At 39.6% G+C, this 16587-nt stretch overlaps 1 protein-coding gene across 1 annotated transcript in view; it reads right to left on the bottom strand.

Moving 5' to 3' along the window:
- Positions 1-2538: 2538 nt before the first annotated feature.
- LANCL3 (LanC like 3) overlaps positions 2539-16587 on the bottom strand; it is a 105634-nt gene continuing 91585 nt past the window's right edge. The window contains exons 4-5 of the mRNA XM_004754881.3: positions 13032-13239; positions 2539-6258 (exon numbers count right to left, since the gene is read on the bottom strand). Of these exons, the coding sequence (XP_004754938.1) occupies positions 6099-6258; positions 13032-13239 (368 nt within the window). The 3' untranslated portion in view covers positions 2539-6098. The remainder of the gene's footprint in view (positions 6259-13031; positions 13240-16587) is intronic.

Genomic DNA, 16587 nt, shown 5'->3' with positions numbered 1-16587 from the left:
CCACATGTGGCTGGTGAGTCCTGTGAAATGTGGCTGGTCTGATTTGCAACGTGCAGTAAGTATAAAATACACACCAGATTTTGAAGATTCATAACAACAATAAAAGGTAAAATATCTCATTAATAATTGTGTACTGATTACATGTTGAAATGAGAATATTCAGGAAACATTGAGCTAAATCAGATACATTATTCAAATTGATTTCATCTTTTTGTTTTTCCTTTTTAAATGTGGCTACTAGAAAAATTTTAAATTGTATCTGACTCGTGCTTTCGGCTCTTTGTGAAACTCACATCTGTTGTCTCCTACAGTTGGCTACTAATGGCTCTAACCTGGCAGAAGTTTTAATGAAAATAAATGCTGAAGATAGACAACTAGAAGTGTAACTAAGGGCCCTCATTAATTATGCACTAATTTATTAGCGGGCAGTTAACATACAGTGAAGATCCATTCATTAATCAGCATATACTAATTCACCATTCAAATATATCTAAGAGCTGTTGGGTTTTATATAATATGTGATATTGACTCTCCCTAAGTCAGACACTCTCTCTCTCTCTCTCTCTCTCTGTCGCGCGCGCGCGCGCGCACACACACACACACGCAATTTCGTATGGGGTGAGGCAGGGCTAAGAAAAACCAAAGAGCAAATAAACAGGAAGGGCTTGCAAACTGTTTTCACGGTCCTCCACAGTCAAGCCTCACCTCATGTATCTTTTCTCCTTGTTTCTCTTCTTCCTCGATCCTGCACCGGGGGTAGAAAGGCAAGAAAAGGAAAGCTAGCCTGCTCCTTCCATCGTTATGACTCACCAACAAACTGCTCCAAAGAACAAAAATATGATTTGGTTTTCCTTTTAAATGATTTTTCAGATTCAGTTCAGAGGTGGAAGTAACAGGTACCTGAAGGCAAACAAAGATGCAGGCATTTCTGCGGATCAGGTCAGGGACTTTGCCATTTGTGGAAGAGTCTAGGTGGAAATGACAAGGTTCAATATTTGAAGGGAATTTTTTAAAACGTTTTTTTACCCCTAGAGGCATCATCCATCAGGCCTCAATTCATTAGCACTTCCAATTAAAGAAAGAGGGAGAGAGGGCACCCCGCCCCCACAGCCGGGTAGGAGATTTATGGTAATGCTGGAGGCCCAGATACTTAATGTAGCATCAACTCTGGCATTTTCCACAACACTACAAATACAATGAGGAGGTTTCTTTATGGAGGAGAAGCAGGACAATGCAGCTGCCATTCTATCCTCCTGCACAGCTGTGCTCAGGGTGAACTGTCCTGGACCTGCGACCCCACTGCACAATGGGCCCAACTCCTGCTGCGGCTGACCTTGAGGTCAGCCCTTCTGTCCAGAGGGGAGTCCAGCCTCATGGAGCCTGGAGCTTTTAGCTACAAACCGACCTGGATGGAAGAGATAAGGAGAAACCCTGCCCTCCCAGGCAAAAGGAGATCACATGATTAAGCACACACAGGAAAAAATAAACATCAGAATGTACTATTTAAAGACCAAAGGGAGGACATGAAGTTGCTGAATGGCAGGGGAGGCTGGTGATGGGGGTGGGGGAGTGGGAATTAGAGGTCCCAGGAAGCAATAAAACCCACAACATTTGGAACACCAGCCAGCTTCCCTACCTACCTGTGGCTGCCTTTCGATTTGCTTTCCTGGCCAAGTTTATGCCAAGTTAACATGGTCTTGGCAAATCTGAGGCTGTTCATTTAGCTATTAATTTGGGACAGTGTTAAATAAACAACCCAGATCCCCCAAAGGCCTCATATGTAATTGAGAGTATGCTTCTATTGCTATATGTCACACAGTTCTGAGGCCTGAATTACACTGAGGCCTGAATTACAAACTCAACCAAAAATACTTTGTTTCCCAGTTCATTTTTGCTCTGCAGAGCTCGCCTGCCAGCTCCTTTTCTCACATTACTGGCACTGTAATCCTTTGTTTCCAGCAAGCAAAATAAATATTTGCATTAAAAGGAGCTCGAGCTAAACCAGCCTATTCCTATTTACTAAGCCCCAGTGAGTCAGGAGGCACAAATACTATGGTCAGGATTGGTTCTAGAATAAAATACATTCAGGGGCGCATGGGTGGCTGAGTGAGTTAAGCTTCTGCCTTTGGCTCAGGTCATGATCTCTCTGCTCAGCAGGGAGCCTACTTCCCCCTCTCTCTATCTGCCTGCTTGTGATCTCTCTCTGTGTGTCAAATAAATAAATATATAAAATCTTAAAAAAAAAGAATATAATATATTCATTTTTACCCATCAAGTGATCCAGACCCCAAGCACTGTATCCACATATGGAGATTCCACTTGGCTAAAATGCTTATTTGAGGCCAAAATCAAGCACAGTTTTCTACACACATTATAGGTACTTAAAATCTAGGTTCCTGGGTGCCTGGGTGGCTCAGTGGGTTAAAGCCTCTGCCTTCGGCTCAGGTCATGATCCCAGGGTCCTGGAATCGAGGCCCGCATTGGGCTCTCTGCTCAGTAGGGAGACTGCTTCCCTCCACTCTCTGCCTACTTGTGATTTCTCTCTCTGTCAAATAAATAAATAAAAACTTTTTAAAAAAACCTACCTAGGTTCCCTTTAAAATACATAAAGGACCTGCATGTTACAAAACTCTTTTATATCCATTTTTATCATTGGCAATCCTCAGGACAACCCTGTGAGGTGGAGAAGGCTCTTTGCAATACTAATGTTTTTTTCCCTTTATGTGTTCCTCAGCATGGTTATAAATCACAAGCTTGCATAAGTTGCACTGAAATTATTGAGATTTGTTCTCTACAGGAATTGAAACAATTTGAATACTACCTTGATTAAAATCTTAGTGCGTCAAAGGAAGTTAATTATATAGTGCCATGAAAGAGTTGCTATTTAACACAGTTCAACAAAATGACCGTTTCTCAAATGACCAGAAAGTAAATACTATTATCCTAGTAGTGTCGTCAGTTGCCTGAAGAATCATAGAGGGTATCTATGCTGAAAAACCTGCTTGTTGAACCTCAGTTATTAGGTTACAAATGGAGCAAAAAAGTAAAAACTGATGGCTGAAATGCGATTGGGCAAAATATATGATATTTGGGAGTATGTGTGGAAGAGAAAGTCCATAATTGTGTTAATGAAACAAATTCACAGAGTTGTAATATTCTCCAAAACTTCCCATTCTTAAAGTATATTCCAGTCTCCCCACTGTGGAGAGATGCTTTCAGTCTATCCTCACATATTTCCACTGTTACCTTCGGGGTTTATAACTATTCATGTCACATATAGTAACTAATGTTAAAATTACACTAGTGGTGGTGAAAATGTCCCTGCAGCCTTCACCAGGCAACCTGCCTAAGCACGTATTCCAAAAAGGATGTAACTGCTTAGAAGGGAACAAGTTGGTTAAGGAAATAAGAAGTGACATGCCATGCTTTCTACTGCAACACTTAAGGGTGTTTTCCCTTTTCTTGAGAATACAAGATAGAAGAGGGTCTCGCAAAAGCTACAATTCAACTCTTTCAGGAAAATGAAAACTTTCAGCATGTTTAAGTGCTAAACAAGCTTACCCTTGTTTCTCATTTAGCCAGGTGTCAACTCATAAAGAAACACTCAAACATGGCCTTTGCTTGGATTTGACACACAAAAGGGTTGCCTTTTCGGAAGGGTCAGCACAATGTCATGGTTACCCTGCTAGACCTTAAGAGGGTGGGCGAGGATGAATGTGTCCAGTTGTCCTGAAGTTCCTAGAAATGAAACTCATATGTCAAACTACATTATCCCTTCTTAGGGCTTTAGATTTCAGGTGTCAAAATGAACGGTGAAAGGATCAGCAAACAGAAACCAAAGGTGCCTTCCAGAAGGGACTTTGGTTTACTGCTGTATCCCCAGATTCTAGTCTAGAAGACTGAACAAACATACTCGTGAAGGGAAACCCCGGATTTGAATTTTCATTCTGCCCTGTCCCAGCTGTGAGACTTTGGATCAATTACCTAAATCATCTTGAAGGTTTGGCGGATGATGAAAAAAACATGTATTGCACAAAGCCCGGTATATTGGATGCTTATTACTTTCAGCCTTTAGAGGCCAAAGAGAATGCATTGAAACCAGATGCTGAAAAACAGGTATACCACTATCATTTCAAAAGGAGACTACTCCACAGAAGGCATTTTGCCTTAAGGCTTTCTGAGAGGGCCTCGACTATTCCTGAAAGAATTTCTAGAACCCAGCTTTGAGAGTCATCTGAAGCTGTTATTTATGTGATGTTGCTCCAGCCTGAGTATTTTCAAAATGAACAAGTGAAGCCAATTTCATCTATTTATATCTGAGGATATGAAAATGAAATAATAAATGAAAAAGGTGCATGTTTTTCAAAACCATTTTGTCCTTGCTTGTTCTGATGAGCGCCAACAGATTCTTTGAGAATCTTGTAAATGCTAGAGAACCTCTTCCCAGGAAAATAAGTGTGCACAAATGCACACACACACACACACACACACACATACATGTCAACACACACACACACAAACACACACACATTTTAGGCAACAGAGTATTCCCAACTCCTCCCAGTTTATCTATAAAGCAAGAAGTTAGGAATTACTGAATTAATAAGTGTTTGGGTTTACATGGAGATAGATGTAGAATACACACATATATTTTTCATCTATCACATATATGCAAATATTTGATGACTATTTCAATAATTCTTAAATCTTGTATGGCACACAAGTCCCTCCTTACTCCGATGTATGAAATCGCCAGTAACCAAATTCTAGGAACTGGGTAAGCTCACGTTGACCTGACAGGTGTTCCTACTGTATTCTGAAAACCCCTATTTACCTGAAGTAGTTTTACAATTTCTACATGTCTATAGCAGGGTAGAATTTAATATGACAGCTTGGCTCAGTGGGGACTGTAGACAGTTTCTAGTGGAGCCTGTGTCTTGAGGACTACGGCGATCAGCCAACGAGTTCACTCATCTCTTAATCTAACAGCATGAACTTTGGCAATGTTCTTTTCACCATCACTAGGTCTCATTCTCAGCCAGGGTCTGCCTGTCCCAGGAGACCTAGTATTCCATGAAAGGCAGAAACGACATAACTTTGTAGTGGCTACCCTGATCTTTGAGACGAGCAATTTTTGCCACAAGTGTATTTTACAGTTCAGCTAATAGCTTCATAGGGATTACATAAGCATTTTAATACAAATTAACAATAGAGAAGACACAGCTCACATTTCAAATTGAGAAAAATACTTGACTGCAACACTTGCTACAGTATTTGCTAGTCTATGAATTTTACTATTCTAATTGAGCTTTAGGAAAGAAAAGGGAACGAGGAAAAGAGATGTTAGGCCCAAAAGAGATGTTAGACCCTTCAAATTTCAGGACTTAAACTGAGTTTTGTGAGTTTGAGCCCCACACTGGGCATAGCGATTACTTAAAAACGAAATCTTCAAAAATAAAAGGTTATGATATGTTTCCTTTGAAGGGCCCAGATAATGATTAAAGATAGAGATTCATCTGCAAATTTCTCCATTCAGTAAAAACATGAATTTGAATAAGTAAAGGCCTAGGACAACCAAGAGTTTCCTTTTTTGTCCTTCAGCAATCTGACATTTTATCTTTCCTAGCAATTTGCAGCTGGGCAATTACTTTGGTTTTTTATTGTGTTTATTTCTGAATGTAGGGGTGGAGGGCACCCACAAATGGCCAAATTCTCTTTCCAATTGCAAAAGTACTGGCATCTTATCGACATAGTCCACATTTCAGCTTTGTTTTCTATGCCATAACTGAAAAACGGATGATTTCTCTTTCCTTTTTTCCTCTGATCTCTGGTTTCACAACTATTCCCTGAAACTTTAAGTCTCTGCGGTGTTTAGAAGAGCTGTGGGGTCTTAATTCTGCAGGTTCTCAAACTGTTCCTCCTTCCGTCTGGTATCATGTTGCATTCACCTGCCTTCTCCCTGCCTTCCTTCCTTCTGGCGGCAATGTTAAGGCTCATGGTTGTGATACCATTGAATGTGGCTTATGTGGAAACTGCCTCGGGTAGGCTCGGGAAATCTCAGGGACCTTCTGCAGGGCCACAGTGGGAGATGGAGCCTTCTAGACAAAGACGCTGAAGAGAGGGAACTCAGCCTGATTGGGCTGCAGCAGATCGATCAGAAAGCACACGGTCCCGGAGAATCCCTCATACAAGCTGTATATACTTTCAAGGACATGAGAGCCAGCCTTGAATTCCTCCGTAAATAAAAACTCAGCAAACCTATGAGAAGAAGAAGAACATATGAACAGTTTTAACACGAGGGTTTCCAGATTATTGGCCTTGAGTTGCTTAATATTTCAAGAAAGACTTTTTCTCTGTTTAAAAAAAAAGAGAGAGAAGATCTGTTATATAATTGTGTGTGTTTCACAACAAATTGTGTTGACAAGCAAATTCAACTACTGTCAGAGTTTGCAAAGCAAAGCAGTTTGGTATTTTCTGTGGATTTCATTCCTTCTGCCATTCATAATTAAAAGTAAAAGAGACAGATAAATAACCATATTTTTATTTACTTGGAATAGAAGCAAACTGATGTATGACTGTTCCTTTAAAAGAGTAAATACGCTGTGTTTCTGCAGTCATATCATTTCTGAGCTAGGTTTCATTTATATGTGACAGAGAGCAGAGACTGTGAAAATAAATGGGCAAGATTTTATACAATCTGTGCTTTGGGCAAACAAAGGAATAAGATGAATGGGAAAAGGCGAGCAGCATTTTATAATCATGACATCAAATAGCAAACTCAGCTACAAGATAGATTATTTTTAGGACATCTGCCTTAAAAACAAATCACTAGCCTCCAGATTCTCAATGAAAGATCCTTTTTCTTCTACCTGCATTTGCCACAAATCCTATTCAAATTCTTTACAATGAGTAACATTTATAGTACTTAAGAACTTTGAAAGTGTTGTGACCTGTGTTCTGTCTTTTCGGACCTGCTCTATTGGTTTCTGTTAATGACGCAATCACCAATTCAGAGGAACTCACAGATGGGTAAGGCCTGAGAGCTGATACTGCCATAAATTTAGATTATTGCTACTGTGTGAGTGTGTGTGTGTGTGTGTGTGTGAGTGAGTGTATTTTGGGGGGGGGCGTCCATGAAGAGTAATTACTTATTTGATCTTTTTAGGGCTCTTGGATTTATCAACAGCAGCTTAAAATAAGTCAGCAGGAAACATATTGCAATTCTGTTCGGTACAATTTTTCTCTCAACTGTTTTCCTGAATATGCAACAATTTTTAAATGGAGTTTAAAATTTTAAACAGTAGAATGATGATGTCTCTTGAGAGTTAATTCGAAATTTGTCATTATGCCATGAAACTTCAAAGTATAGCTTCAAGGAGCCATAAGCTTTCCGGTGCCATGGATCATTTCACAGTCTGTACTCCTCCCAGAAAAAAAGTCTTCAAATACAGAAAATAAAACACACATGATTCCCAAGGAAATTAGTTCTATCAAGGCACAGTTAGCAAAAGTTGTAAAACCAAATTTGTGAAATAATAATATATGGATTCTTCATTAACACATTAAAGCACAAGATCTCGCAGTGAGTCCAATAACTGCTGACATTTTTAGTAGTTACGAGAGTCAAATATATTTCATAATATCTGCAACAAGAGCAATACGGCATGAGAATAGCTGTGACTTCTACTGGTGAGAGTCACGGCTAGCACTAATTCTCCTGTGGCTTATTACCCACGTCCAGAATTGAAGGTAATGCTCCATTTCAGTTTGAAATATAAGGCTTTTCTCAAGTAAATTCACAAACCCTAGATTACGAAGCCCTGGTAGAGCAGAAAGAGGAAGGGCTTTGGAGCTGAGATCCCCAACTCTGATAATTTCATGTTATATGACCTTTGGCAAATTTCTTAATCTGACTTTAAAATGGTGAAGTTGCAGAGTTGTGTAAGATGACCTGTAAAGATTAAAGATACCATATATTAGGCTCTGAGCATATGGCAAGCATCTGATATATGGTAAATATCGTTTTTCACATAAACATAGTGGAATGTTTGTGAAACAGAGACAAACATTCCACCGTACCTGAAAAGAAACCCATAGTTAATTTTGCTCTTTCTCCTCCTGACCCTTTCCCCCCCTAAGCTTTGATTTATTTAGCACAGTATTGAAATTATAGTCTGTATAATATTTAGTATCCTACATTTTACTTAATGTAATATGATAAACACTTTTTTGTGCTTTTCAAAATAATTTCTAAATGATATATAGCATTTTATAAGAGTAAATAGACCAGCAATATATGGGAGTAGCAGTTTCATTGTGTTCTGACGGGTATAGTGTGTTATCCCATTCAAGTGAAAATGACTAATGGAATTTGAATTAAAAAAAGATAAACAAGATGAAAATGATTGCTCCCCAATTCTACCCAGTGATGCAAAATTCAAGCTAGCAAATTCAATTTTCTAAAAAATGCTGTCAAAATAGAAGTCAGAATGGTAATTCTAGAACTAAAAAGAACTATAGACACTGAGAACATTACATATCAAAACCTATTGATTAGACAAGAATTGAACTCTGGGAAATTCATTCATCTGAGAATTTCATTATTGTTATTATCAGAAAGATGTAAGGTATTCTAATGAAGCATTTTTAACAGTAGAAAATACAAAAGGAAAGGAACACTAGAAAAAATAAAGGCAGAAAGTTTCTATGAATGAAGAAGCAAATGAAGCACAAAAAGAATCAATAAACAAAACCAAAAGCCAGTTCCTTAAAAGGCTGAATGACATAGACAAAATGCTGGTGTCTGACCAAAAAGGAAAACCATTAGGAATGCAAAAAGGTACATAATCACAGGCATGGGAAATTTAAAATACCATGGAACTACACTGTTAAGGTTTTACATCAAACATTTGAAAATCCATATGAACTAAAAGCTTTTATAGAAATATATTCACTACAAAAATTAATTCAAGAAGAGGCAGAAACCCTAAATAATTAAATATGATGGAAGAAACTGAAACCATTATCAACTATTTTTCTCCAACTATACATTTCAACCGGTGACCAAGTAATGTTTATTACAGGAAGGTACATATAGTCTGACATTAGTGTTTTAGGAACTGCCAAAATTTGGGAGGTTTCCCCAGTTTGGGCCATAGAATATTTAACTTTGAATTACAATAAAATGGAAATTTCAGTACACTAAAGCAATTAAATGCAATGTTCCACAAATATTCAGATATGACCCACACATTTTCAGGCTCTACCTGGAAGTGAAAAATGGAACCTGTCTGAAGGGCCCTGGGCCCCAGAACCTCATAACTAAAACTCTGTAAGCTAGGATGGGTCTGCCAGAAAAATAGAGGGGTTGTTTTGGTCCTTTTTTACTAGGCTTTCTAGGGCCTGACAATCTCTGAGGAAACCAGTCCCAAAGGTGATACTGCATTAGTCTAGACAGAATTCAAAAGGACTTTCTTTTTCTACACTTGGGAAATAAAGGGTCAGGCTGCAACCAAACAGATTAGGGAGCCATGAATGAAAATATGTTAAAGGAATTCCTGAACAATGAAGCTCCAAATGGAGGCCTGACATATGTTAGTATTTTTCCTTTAGTTCCTACTGGAAAATGTCATAAAGGGTATTTCATATATATATTTATATTTATACATATATAAAAAATATATATATATCACCTGGAATAAATGTATGTATAAGTGTGTGTGTATATATATATGTGGTGTGTATATATATGCACATATATACATGTGTGTATATATATACACATTGAATATTAGCTAAGTTGGCTTGGGAAAACCTTTGTGAGAAAATGACTTTAGAGTGAAGGTCTGAATGAATTCAGGTGCCTAGGAAAGGGAGCATTACAGGTGGGGGAACCAAAACTTCAAAGACTGTGAGGTAGGTTGCACTTGGCACCTTCAAAGAACCAACAGGAAGCCACTGTGGTAGAAAGAACTAGGTGGAAAAGAGTAGACGATGACATCACAGAGGCAATGGGAGGCAAGATCCTGTAGCGCCTTTTGTTCAGAGGACAGACTTCGGCTTTTACTCTGAGTCATATGGGAAGCCACTGGATTTTCCTAAACAGAGGAGTGTCATAATCTGACACGATATACATCCTAAGAAGCAAATTTCAAAGGTCATGGTGAAACATGGAAGCATTCTTAATAAAATCATCATTACTATTGCCTCCATTAATGAACATTTTTATGGAGATTCCAACCCATGCAATGGGGGAGGTGGGGGAGAATACAAAGGAAGAAGCAAGTAACAAAATTGTAATTACTTGCAAATATGTCCATCTATTTAGAAAACCCAATGGACTCTAATGAAAATCTAATAGAAACAGTAATGGAGTTCAGAAAGATGGCCAGATATATCATGACATCTATCAAAACTAAGACATTTATAACAATGCAGATTTCTAGGAAAGAAGTGCATCTTAGCTTGCTAAACTGCAATAAAGATTGTGCTCACAAACCTGGAAACATAAAACACCTAGGAATAAAATTAACAAGAAACATGCAAGAGCTTCTTCATGAGATCAAAACCTTACCAAATGACATTTCTAAAAACTTAAATAAAGGGAAAACATACCACATTCCTGGATAGGAAAACAATATTCTAAAGATGTTAATTCTCCCTAAAGTAACATATAAATTTATTGAAATTCCAATCAAATGGCCACAGAATATTTTTAAATCTGAAAACTGATTCTAAAATACAATGTGAAGGGGGTGCCTGGGTCGCTCAGTGGGTTAAAGCCTCTGCCTTCGGCTCAGATCATGATCTCAGGGTCCTGGGATCCAGCCCCGCATTGGGCTCTCTGTGCAGCGGGGACCCTGCTTCCCCCCACCCCTGACTGCTTCTCTGCCTACTTGTGATCTGCCTGTCAAATAAATAAATAAATATTTTAAAAATAATAATAATAATAATAATAAAATAAAATACAATGGGAAGAATGAATGAGAGAAAATGAATAATAAAATATGGCAAGTCCAGAAACAAACATTTATATAAATAGCTTATGATAAATTTGACATTTCAAATCATTGGGGTAATTCGTCAATAGATATTATTGGAACGTTTTGTTTTTTCATTAAAAAACACAAAGACAGATACCCAGATAACACCATTAGAAAAAGTAAGTTCTAGATTAATCAAAGATTTGAAAGTTAAGGTAACTTTTAAGTGGGTGGGACAAATGAGTGAAGGAGGTATAAAGTTTATTTTTGTGAAAAGTTAAAATCACAAAGGTACTAAAAGTCAAATAAACTGACGTTTTTGTAATCTTGGAGTAGGAACAGTCTTTTTAAGTATAGCACAAAATCCGGAAATCTTGAAAGTTTATCAAGAAAAATACTCAAAATTTTGGTCTGGCAAAAGACCACAAGCTAAGTTGAAAGAGAAATGGCAACATAGGAAAATGTTCACAGCATATATTGTAACAGAGAGTTACAATCCTCAAGCTAAGCATCACAATAGGATAAAAATATGCAAAAGAATAGGCCAGGAATACCAATGGGTCTAATGACTTCAATTCTAAAATTTCTGTGACAAGAAATGCTTGCACAAGAACACAGAAATGTATGTACTAGATATCTGGGACAATTTTTTTGTTATCTATAAAGATCACACAGGTACCAACTGTTCATTACTTAAAGACTGGTGAAATTAATCATGGTACATCTATAATGAATAACTGTACAGTCATTTAAACAATGAGCTAGATCTACAGAAACTGAAATGAAGGATGTCCTTTGGAAATTGTTAATTTAAAATCATTAACTGTAAATCACATGTATAGTACTATTATATATACATAATAGTAGGATCTTATTAATATTTATATATATTTACATGGTTATATATGCATAGATATATGGACATGCATTTATGCATTGAGAAATGTCTCAAGTGATAGAACTCTAATTTTTAGTAATAATAACAGTGAACACTTACATTGCAGTTATGTGTCAGATACTGTTCTACATGAGGACATTATGGTAAGTGAAATAAGCAGGTTACAAAAAAGACAAATACTGCATGGTAACACTTATATGAGGTATCTACACTAGCCCAATTCATAGAAGTCAAGAATAGAATGGTGGTAGCCAGACACTGGAGACAGAGGGGGAACACGGAAAGTTGTTGCTCAATGGGTATAAAGTTTCAGCTGTGCAAGATGAATGAATTCTAGAGATGCACTGCACAACACTGCCTACAGCTAACACTTAAAAGTATGTTAAGGGGGGGCACCTGGGGAGCACAGTCAGTTAATCATTCAACTCTTGGTTTTGGCTCAGGTCACGATCTCAGAGTTGTGGGTTCGAGCCCTGCACGGGTCTCCGCATTCAGTGCAGAGTCTGCTTAAGATTCTATCCCTCTCCCTCTGCCCCTCCTGCTCGTGTTCTCTCTCAAATACATAAATACATATTTAAAGAAAATGTTAAGAGGACAGATGTCATGTGAAATAAAAAACAATCTCAAATATACATACCCTTTGGCCCAGCAATTCCATTTCTAGGGCTTTATCTTTCAGATGGACCCATACATGGGAAAAATGATATATATACAAGGTTATTCATGACAGCATGATTTGTAACGTAAAATATTGGAAATAATGCACATATCCCTCTACAAGGACCTGGTAACTAAACTCTGGGTCATTCGTATGATGTAATATTACACAACAGTAACAGTGAAGAGTTGCTCGTGTACTGGTCTAGGGTGACTGCTCAGATAGCAAGGTGCTACAACTTGTATAAAAAAAGAGGGACAAAACTTCAGATATACAGCCCGCCTATTCACTTGTATACACATACACACTGGATCTCTGAGAGGAGAACTAAGAAAGTGGTAACACTGTCACCTCGAAAGCGAAGCACATTGCTAGAGTGCACAGTTGACGCATTTTTCACTTTCCAAACCATGGGACTCTCTCCTATTCAGAACATGAATTCGATTCATGTTTAGGAAAAAACAAAGAACAATCCACGCGACAATCAGCTGACCTTTGCGCCCGGTAGATGTATTTGGAGTTTCCGGTGAGACGGTAGAGCAGCAGGAAGACGTAAGCGCTGCCGGCCACCCCGTGGCAAATCCCTGGCCCCTTCTTCAGCAGGCCCTTCTGCCACGTAAGTTCCCCACACCGGATACAGGTGTCCAGGTACTGTGGTTTTTTGGAAACCAGATAAGCTTTGGCAAACAGATAGGCAATTCCTGTGAAAACATTGGAGATATTAGAGGTGACTTTGGAGCCTTATCCTACGGGGAACTTCTCCAACACTCTGTAAAAGGCTCACACATCACCAGTGTCTAACACCCGTGCTAATATGGTGGGTCTGAGGTGAGGCCTGAGATTATGTTTTTCTAACAAGCGCCCTTCTGGAAACCACGTTTTCAGTAACAGTGCTCTAGAATCTTCTAGTCTTATTTTACCTGCGAGATTTAGTTGTTTGAATTGTATCGTGGTATTGGCCCCCAGAGACAGAGCAACAAGAACAAGAGTGATACAACCCATAATTGACAAATGGGTTAAGATTTAACGATGGATACTCTGCTAAGCATTCGGCATATCTGGCTATTTGAAATGGCTAAGAGTTTATACAGTCTGCCCATGCCCCCTCAGAGGTTCGGCATTTCCACTGTTAACGTGCTTATAACTATACACATTTTCTTCAGGCAAAACTGGGAGTCCTTCCAGAAAAAACAATGATCCCAAACGACCTGGCCAAGACTTCTACTCCAGCCATGGAGCGAGTCCTTCCCTACTCGATTATTCCAAAGGAAGACATCTGCCTTCCAAACCCCCTCAGCAGAGGCAATCTCAATTACACAGGCGGGAACAGAAACAAGAGGAGCGACAGCTATTCATGAAAATGAGTTCCCCCAAGTTCCAGATGCTCATATTCAGAGAGATTAGTAACACCAGATCTCTCCCTCTCCCACACGGCCTCTACCTCTCTCCTAAAGAGGGAAAGACTGGACTTCCATCAGGGTTATCTTGGCCTCTCACTGTCTTTCCACCAGGCTATTATACAACTCTGTGGAGACAGAAATTACCTTGTAGACAACTGATAGTAATGTAAATCATTCCTATTCCTAGAAAATCGCATTCTCTCTGGGAGAGGTGGTTTTGACTTCCCTCAGCCTTTGTGGTAGCAGCTGGTTTTGCATCTAGTAAGCAAATCCACGTCGGCACTCCCAATGGCTCGTAAATATGTCTGCTCCTGTAATTTTCCTTTGAAACCAGCTCTAACACCTTTCCGGCTCCTTCATTAATTAATGAGCTAAATAAAATTGTTGACCTATGTTTATTTTATGTTTGTATGAGTCAAGATTGTGTTCTCTTTTAGAATTTATTCTCTAACACTTCCTATGGTTAACACATAACCAAAAGCTCTTCTCAGCTAAGGCTTTCTGGTCAACTACTGACAATGGTCACCTATAGCCTATTGTCCTTCTTCAGTTCTAGGAACAAAGTGTCTTCCACAAGCTAAAAGAAGATTTTAAAAGAATTGAACTTAGTTAATTACACATTTTTTCATTCACTGTATCCATTCATTTTTAAGTGATCATTGATTACTGCATACATAGCCCTAAGCAGGACTTGTTTCATGGGTATGTGACCTATATAGTCTCCAAGGGCCTCCAGAAGACCTCAAGCTGGGTTTAATACTCTGCTGTTACCATCTTGAAGTTAGTAATTGGTTTTTTAAAGAAGGCTGCATTTTCACTTTGCGCTGGGCCCCCCCAAATTATGTAACCAGTCCTGGCCTTGGGTTCTATGAAATAAATGCTAAACAAGATTCCTGACCTTAAGGAAGGTACTGTCTAGAAAGGGAGAGAAAAGTTTGTGCATGTGAACAATACATCATAGGACATACATTTCATCATGCTGTTGGAGCCTAAATTGAATGGTGTTGTCAATAACCCTACAGGAATCAAAAAAGTGGAAGTTCCCTGAGGGAGACAGTTGGGAGAGGCCTGGGATAGAAGCAGGGCTTTCTTTAGGATTTTGCAGGATGCATAGGAAACTCTAGGCCCAAAATGAGTTAGAGAGAGCATTCTAGGCACCAGGATCAACAAGGGCAAAGATTTGGAGCCACGGCACACAATCCGCATGAAGACGTAGTGCAGTGTTCTAACCAACAGGACAGGGAGATGGAAGTGTGGATTGGGTTCACGTTATGGATGGTTTTACAAGTCCACTTAGGCAGCATGGACTGTATTCTGTGGGCAATCCCTCCCAGTGGGAGGGATTTTGTTGTAGATTCGTTGGTTTTTATTTTTAATAATGTGGTTAGTATTAGAGAAAATGTCCCACACTGGTGTCAAGAGAGACCTAAACAAGCACAACGGGGTAACTATAAGCTGATCATGTTAGAAAGATGGCAAAGAGGCTAATAAAAGGCTCAAAGGATGTGGTCGTTGTTTAGGTAGTAACTGAGCATCTACTGTATACCAAGTACAGTAGTAGGTGCTAAGGTTTTAAAAAACCCTTCCCTTCATAATGCTTACGATCTAACTGGAGGCACTAAGTTATCTGAGGGGAAGTAGAGCTGTCATGGAACACACAGGAAGGCTCCTAACCCACCCCTAGAGGTAGGAAAGGCCCACTAGGGGGAGTGACACCATCTGGTCTGACTATCAAAGAGGAGGAGGATTTCTCCAGGTGAACTGGGAGCCCTTGGTGCTCTGCTGGATTGCCTCTACCTTACCTGCAGGTGCTGCATTTCCTAGATGCTACGAGTTGGCTGCTAATAAAGCTCTCAGCTGCCCGCTTCTTGGGAGATTTGCACTCAGCCAAAGGAGAGGCTATGCTATAAGCCCACCTCCCCAGGAGATTTCAGCCAAAGACTGGCTAACACGGGGAGACCAAAGGTCAGCTCCGCTGCCTCAGGACGGACCAACTCTGAGGTGTCATCTATGCCTCTTAGCATCCACTCAGAAGCCAGGTGAAGCTAGTCTCCAGCTGAGGTACAAAGAGCCCTCTGTGACTCAGGTCGTGTTCTGTTCACTGCCAATGTCTCCTCCATTACCTACTTGAAGCTCTTTGCTTCAGTAAAACTAACACTCCCCACAGTTCCCCTTCCTTTACTATGTAGTTCCAAGCCTCTGACTGACTTTTCTTGGTATAATCTTCCCAACTTTCTTGCCCTGGCCAGCTCACCTTAGGCATCACTGCCTCCAGGAAGCCTTTCCTAAACCTGGAGGGGTACCAGGAATCCCTTTTCTGAGTTCCCATCATTCCCTACACAAACCTGAGCACTGATACAATATCATATTACAACTATGTTTCTATTCCCCTAGAATAGTGCAAATTACCCACGGGCGGGAACTCTATTTTGTCCACCTTTGGTCCCCTGTTCTATGGCCTGGTGATTGACATGGCAAGGGCTCCACAAACACCTGCTGGCTTTATAATGTCTCCTTTCTCACCCCAGCACAGGCTGACACCACTGCGGAGACGAGGTGTGGAAGTAAGAAGGGCCGATAGGGTCCGATGGCTGTGCCAGGCCATTAGCCCAAGTCAGCTTAATAGCTATCGATCCGATGGTTCTGGCC

This window comes from Mustela putorius, unplaced genomic scaffold (genome assembly GCF_011764305.1).
Source record: "Mustela putorius furo isolate JIRA1106 unplaced genomic scaffold, ASM1176430v1.1 tig00003836_pilon_pilon_pilon, whole genome shotgun sequence".
Taxonomy (NCBI): Eukaryota; Metazoa; Chordata; class Mammalia; order Carnivora; family Mustelidae; genus Mustela; species Mustela putorius.
This window is presented reverse-complemented; position numbering and strand designations above follow the sequence as displayed.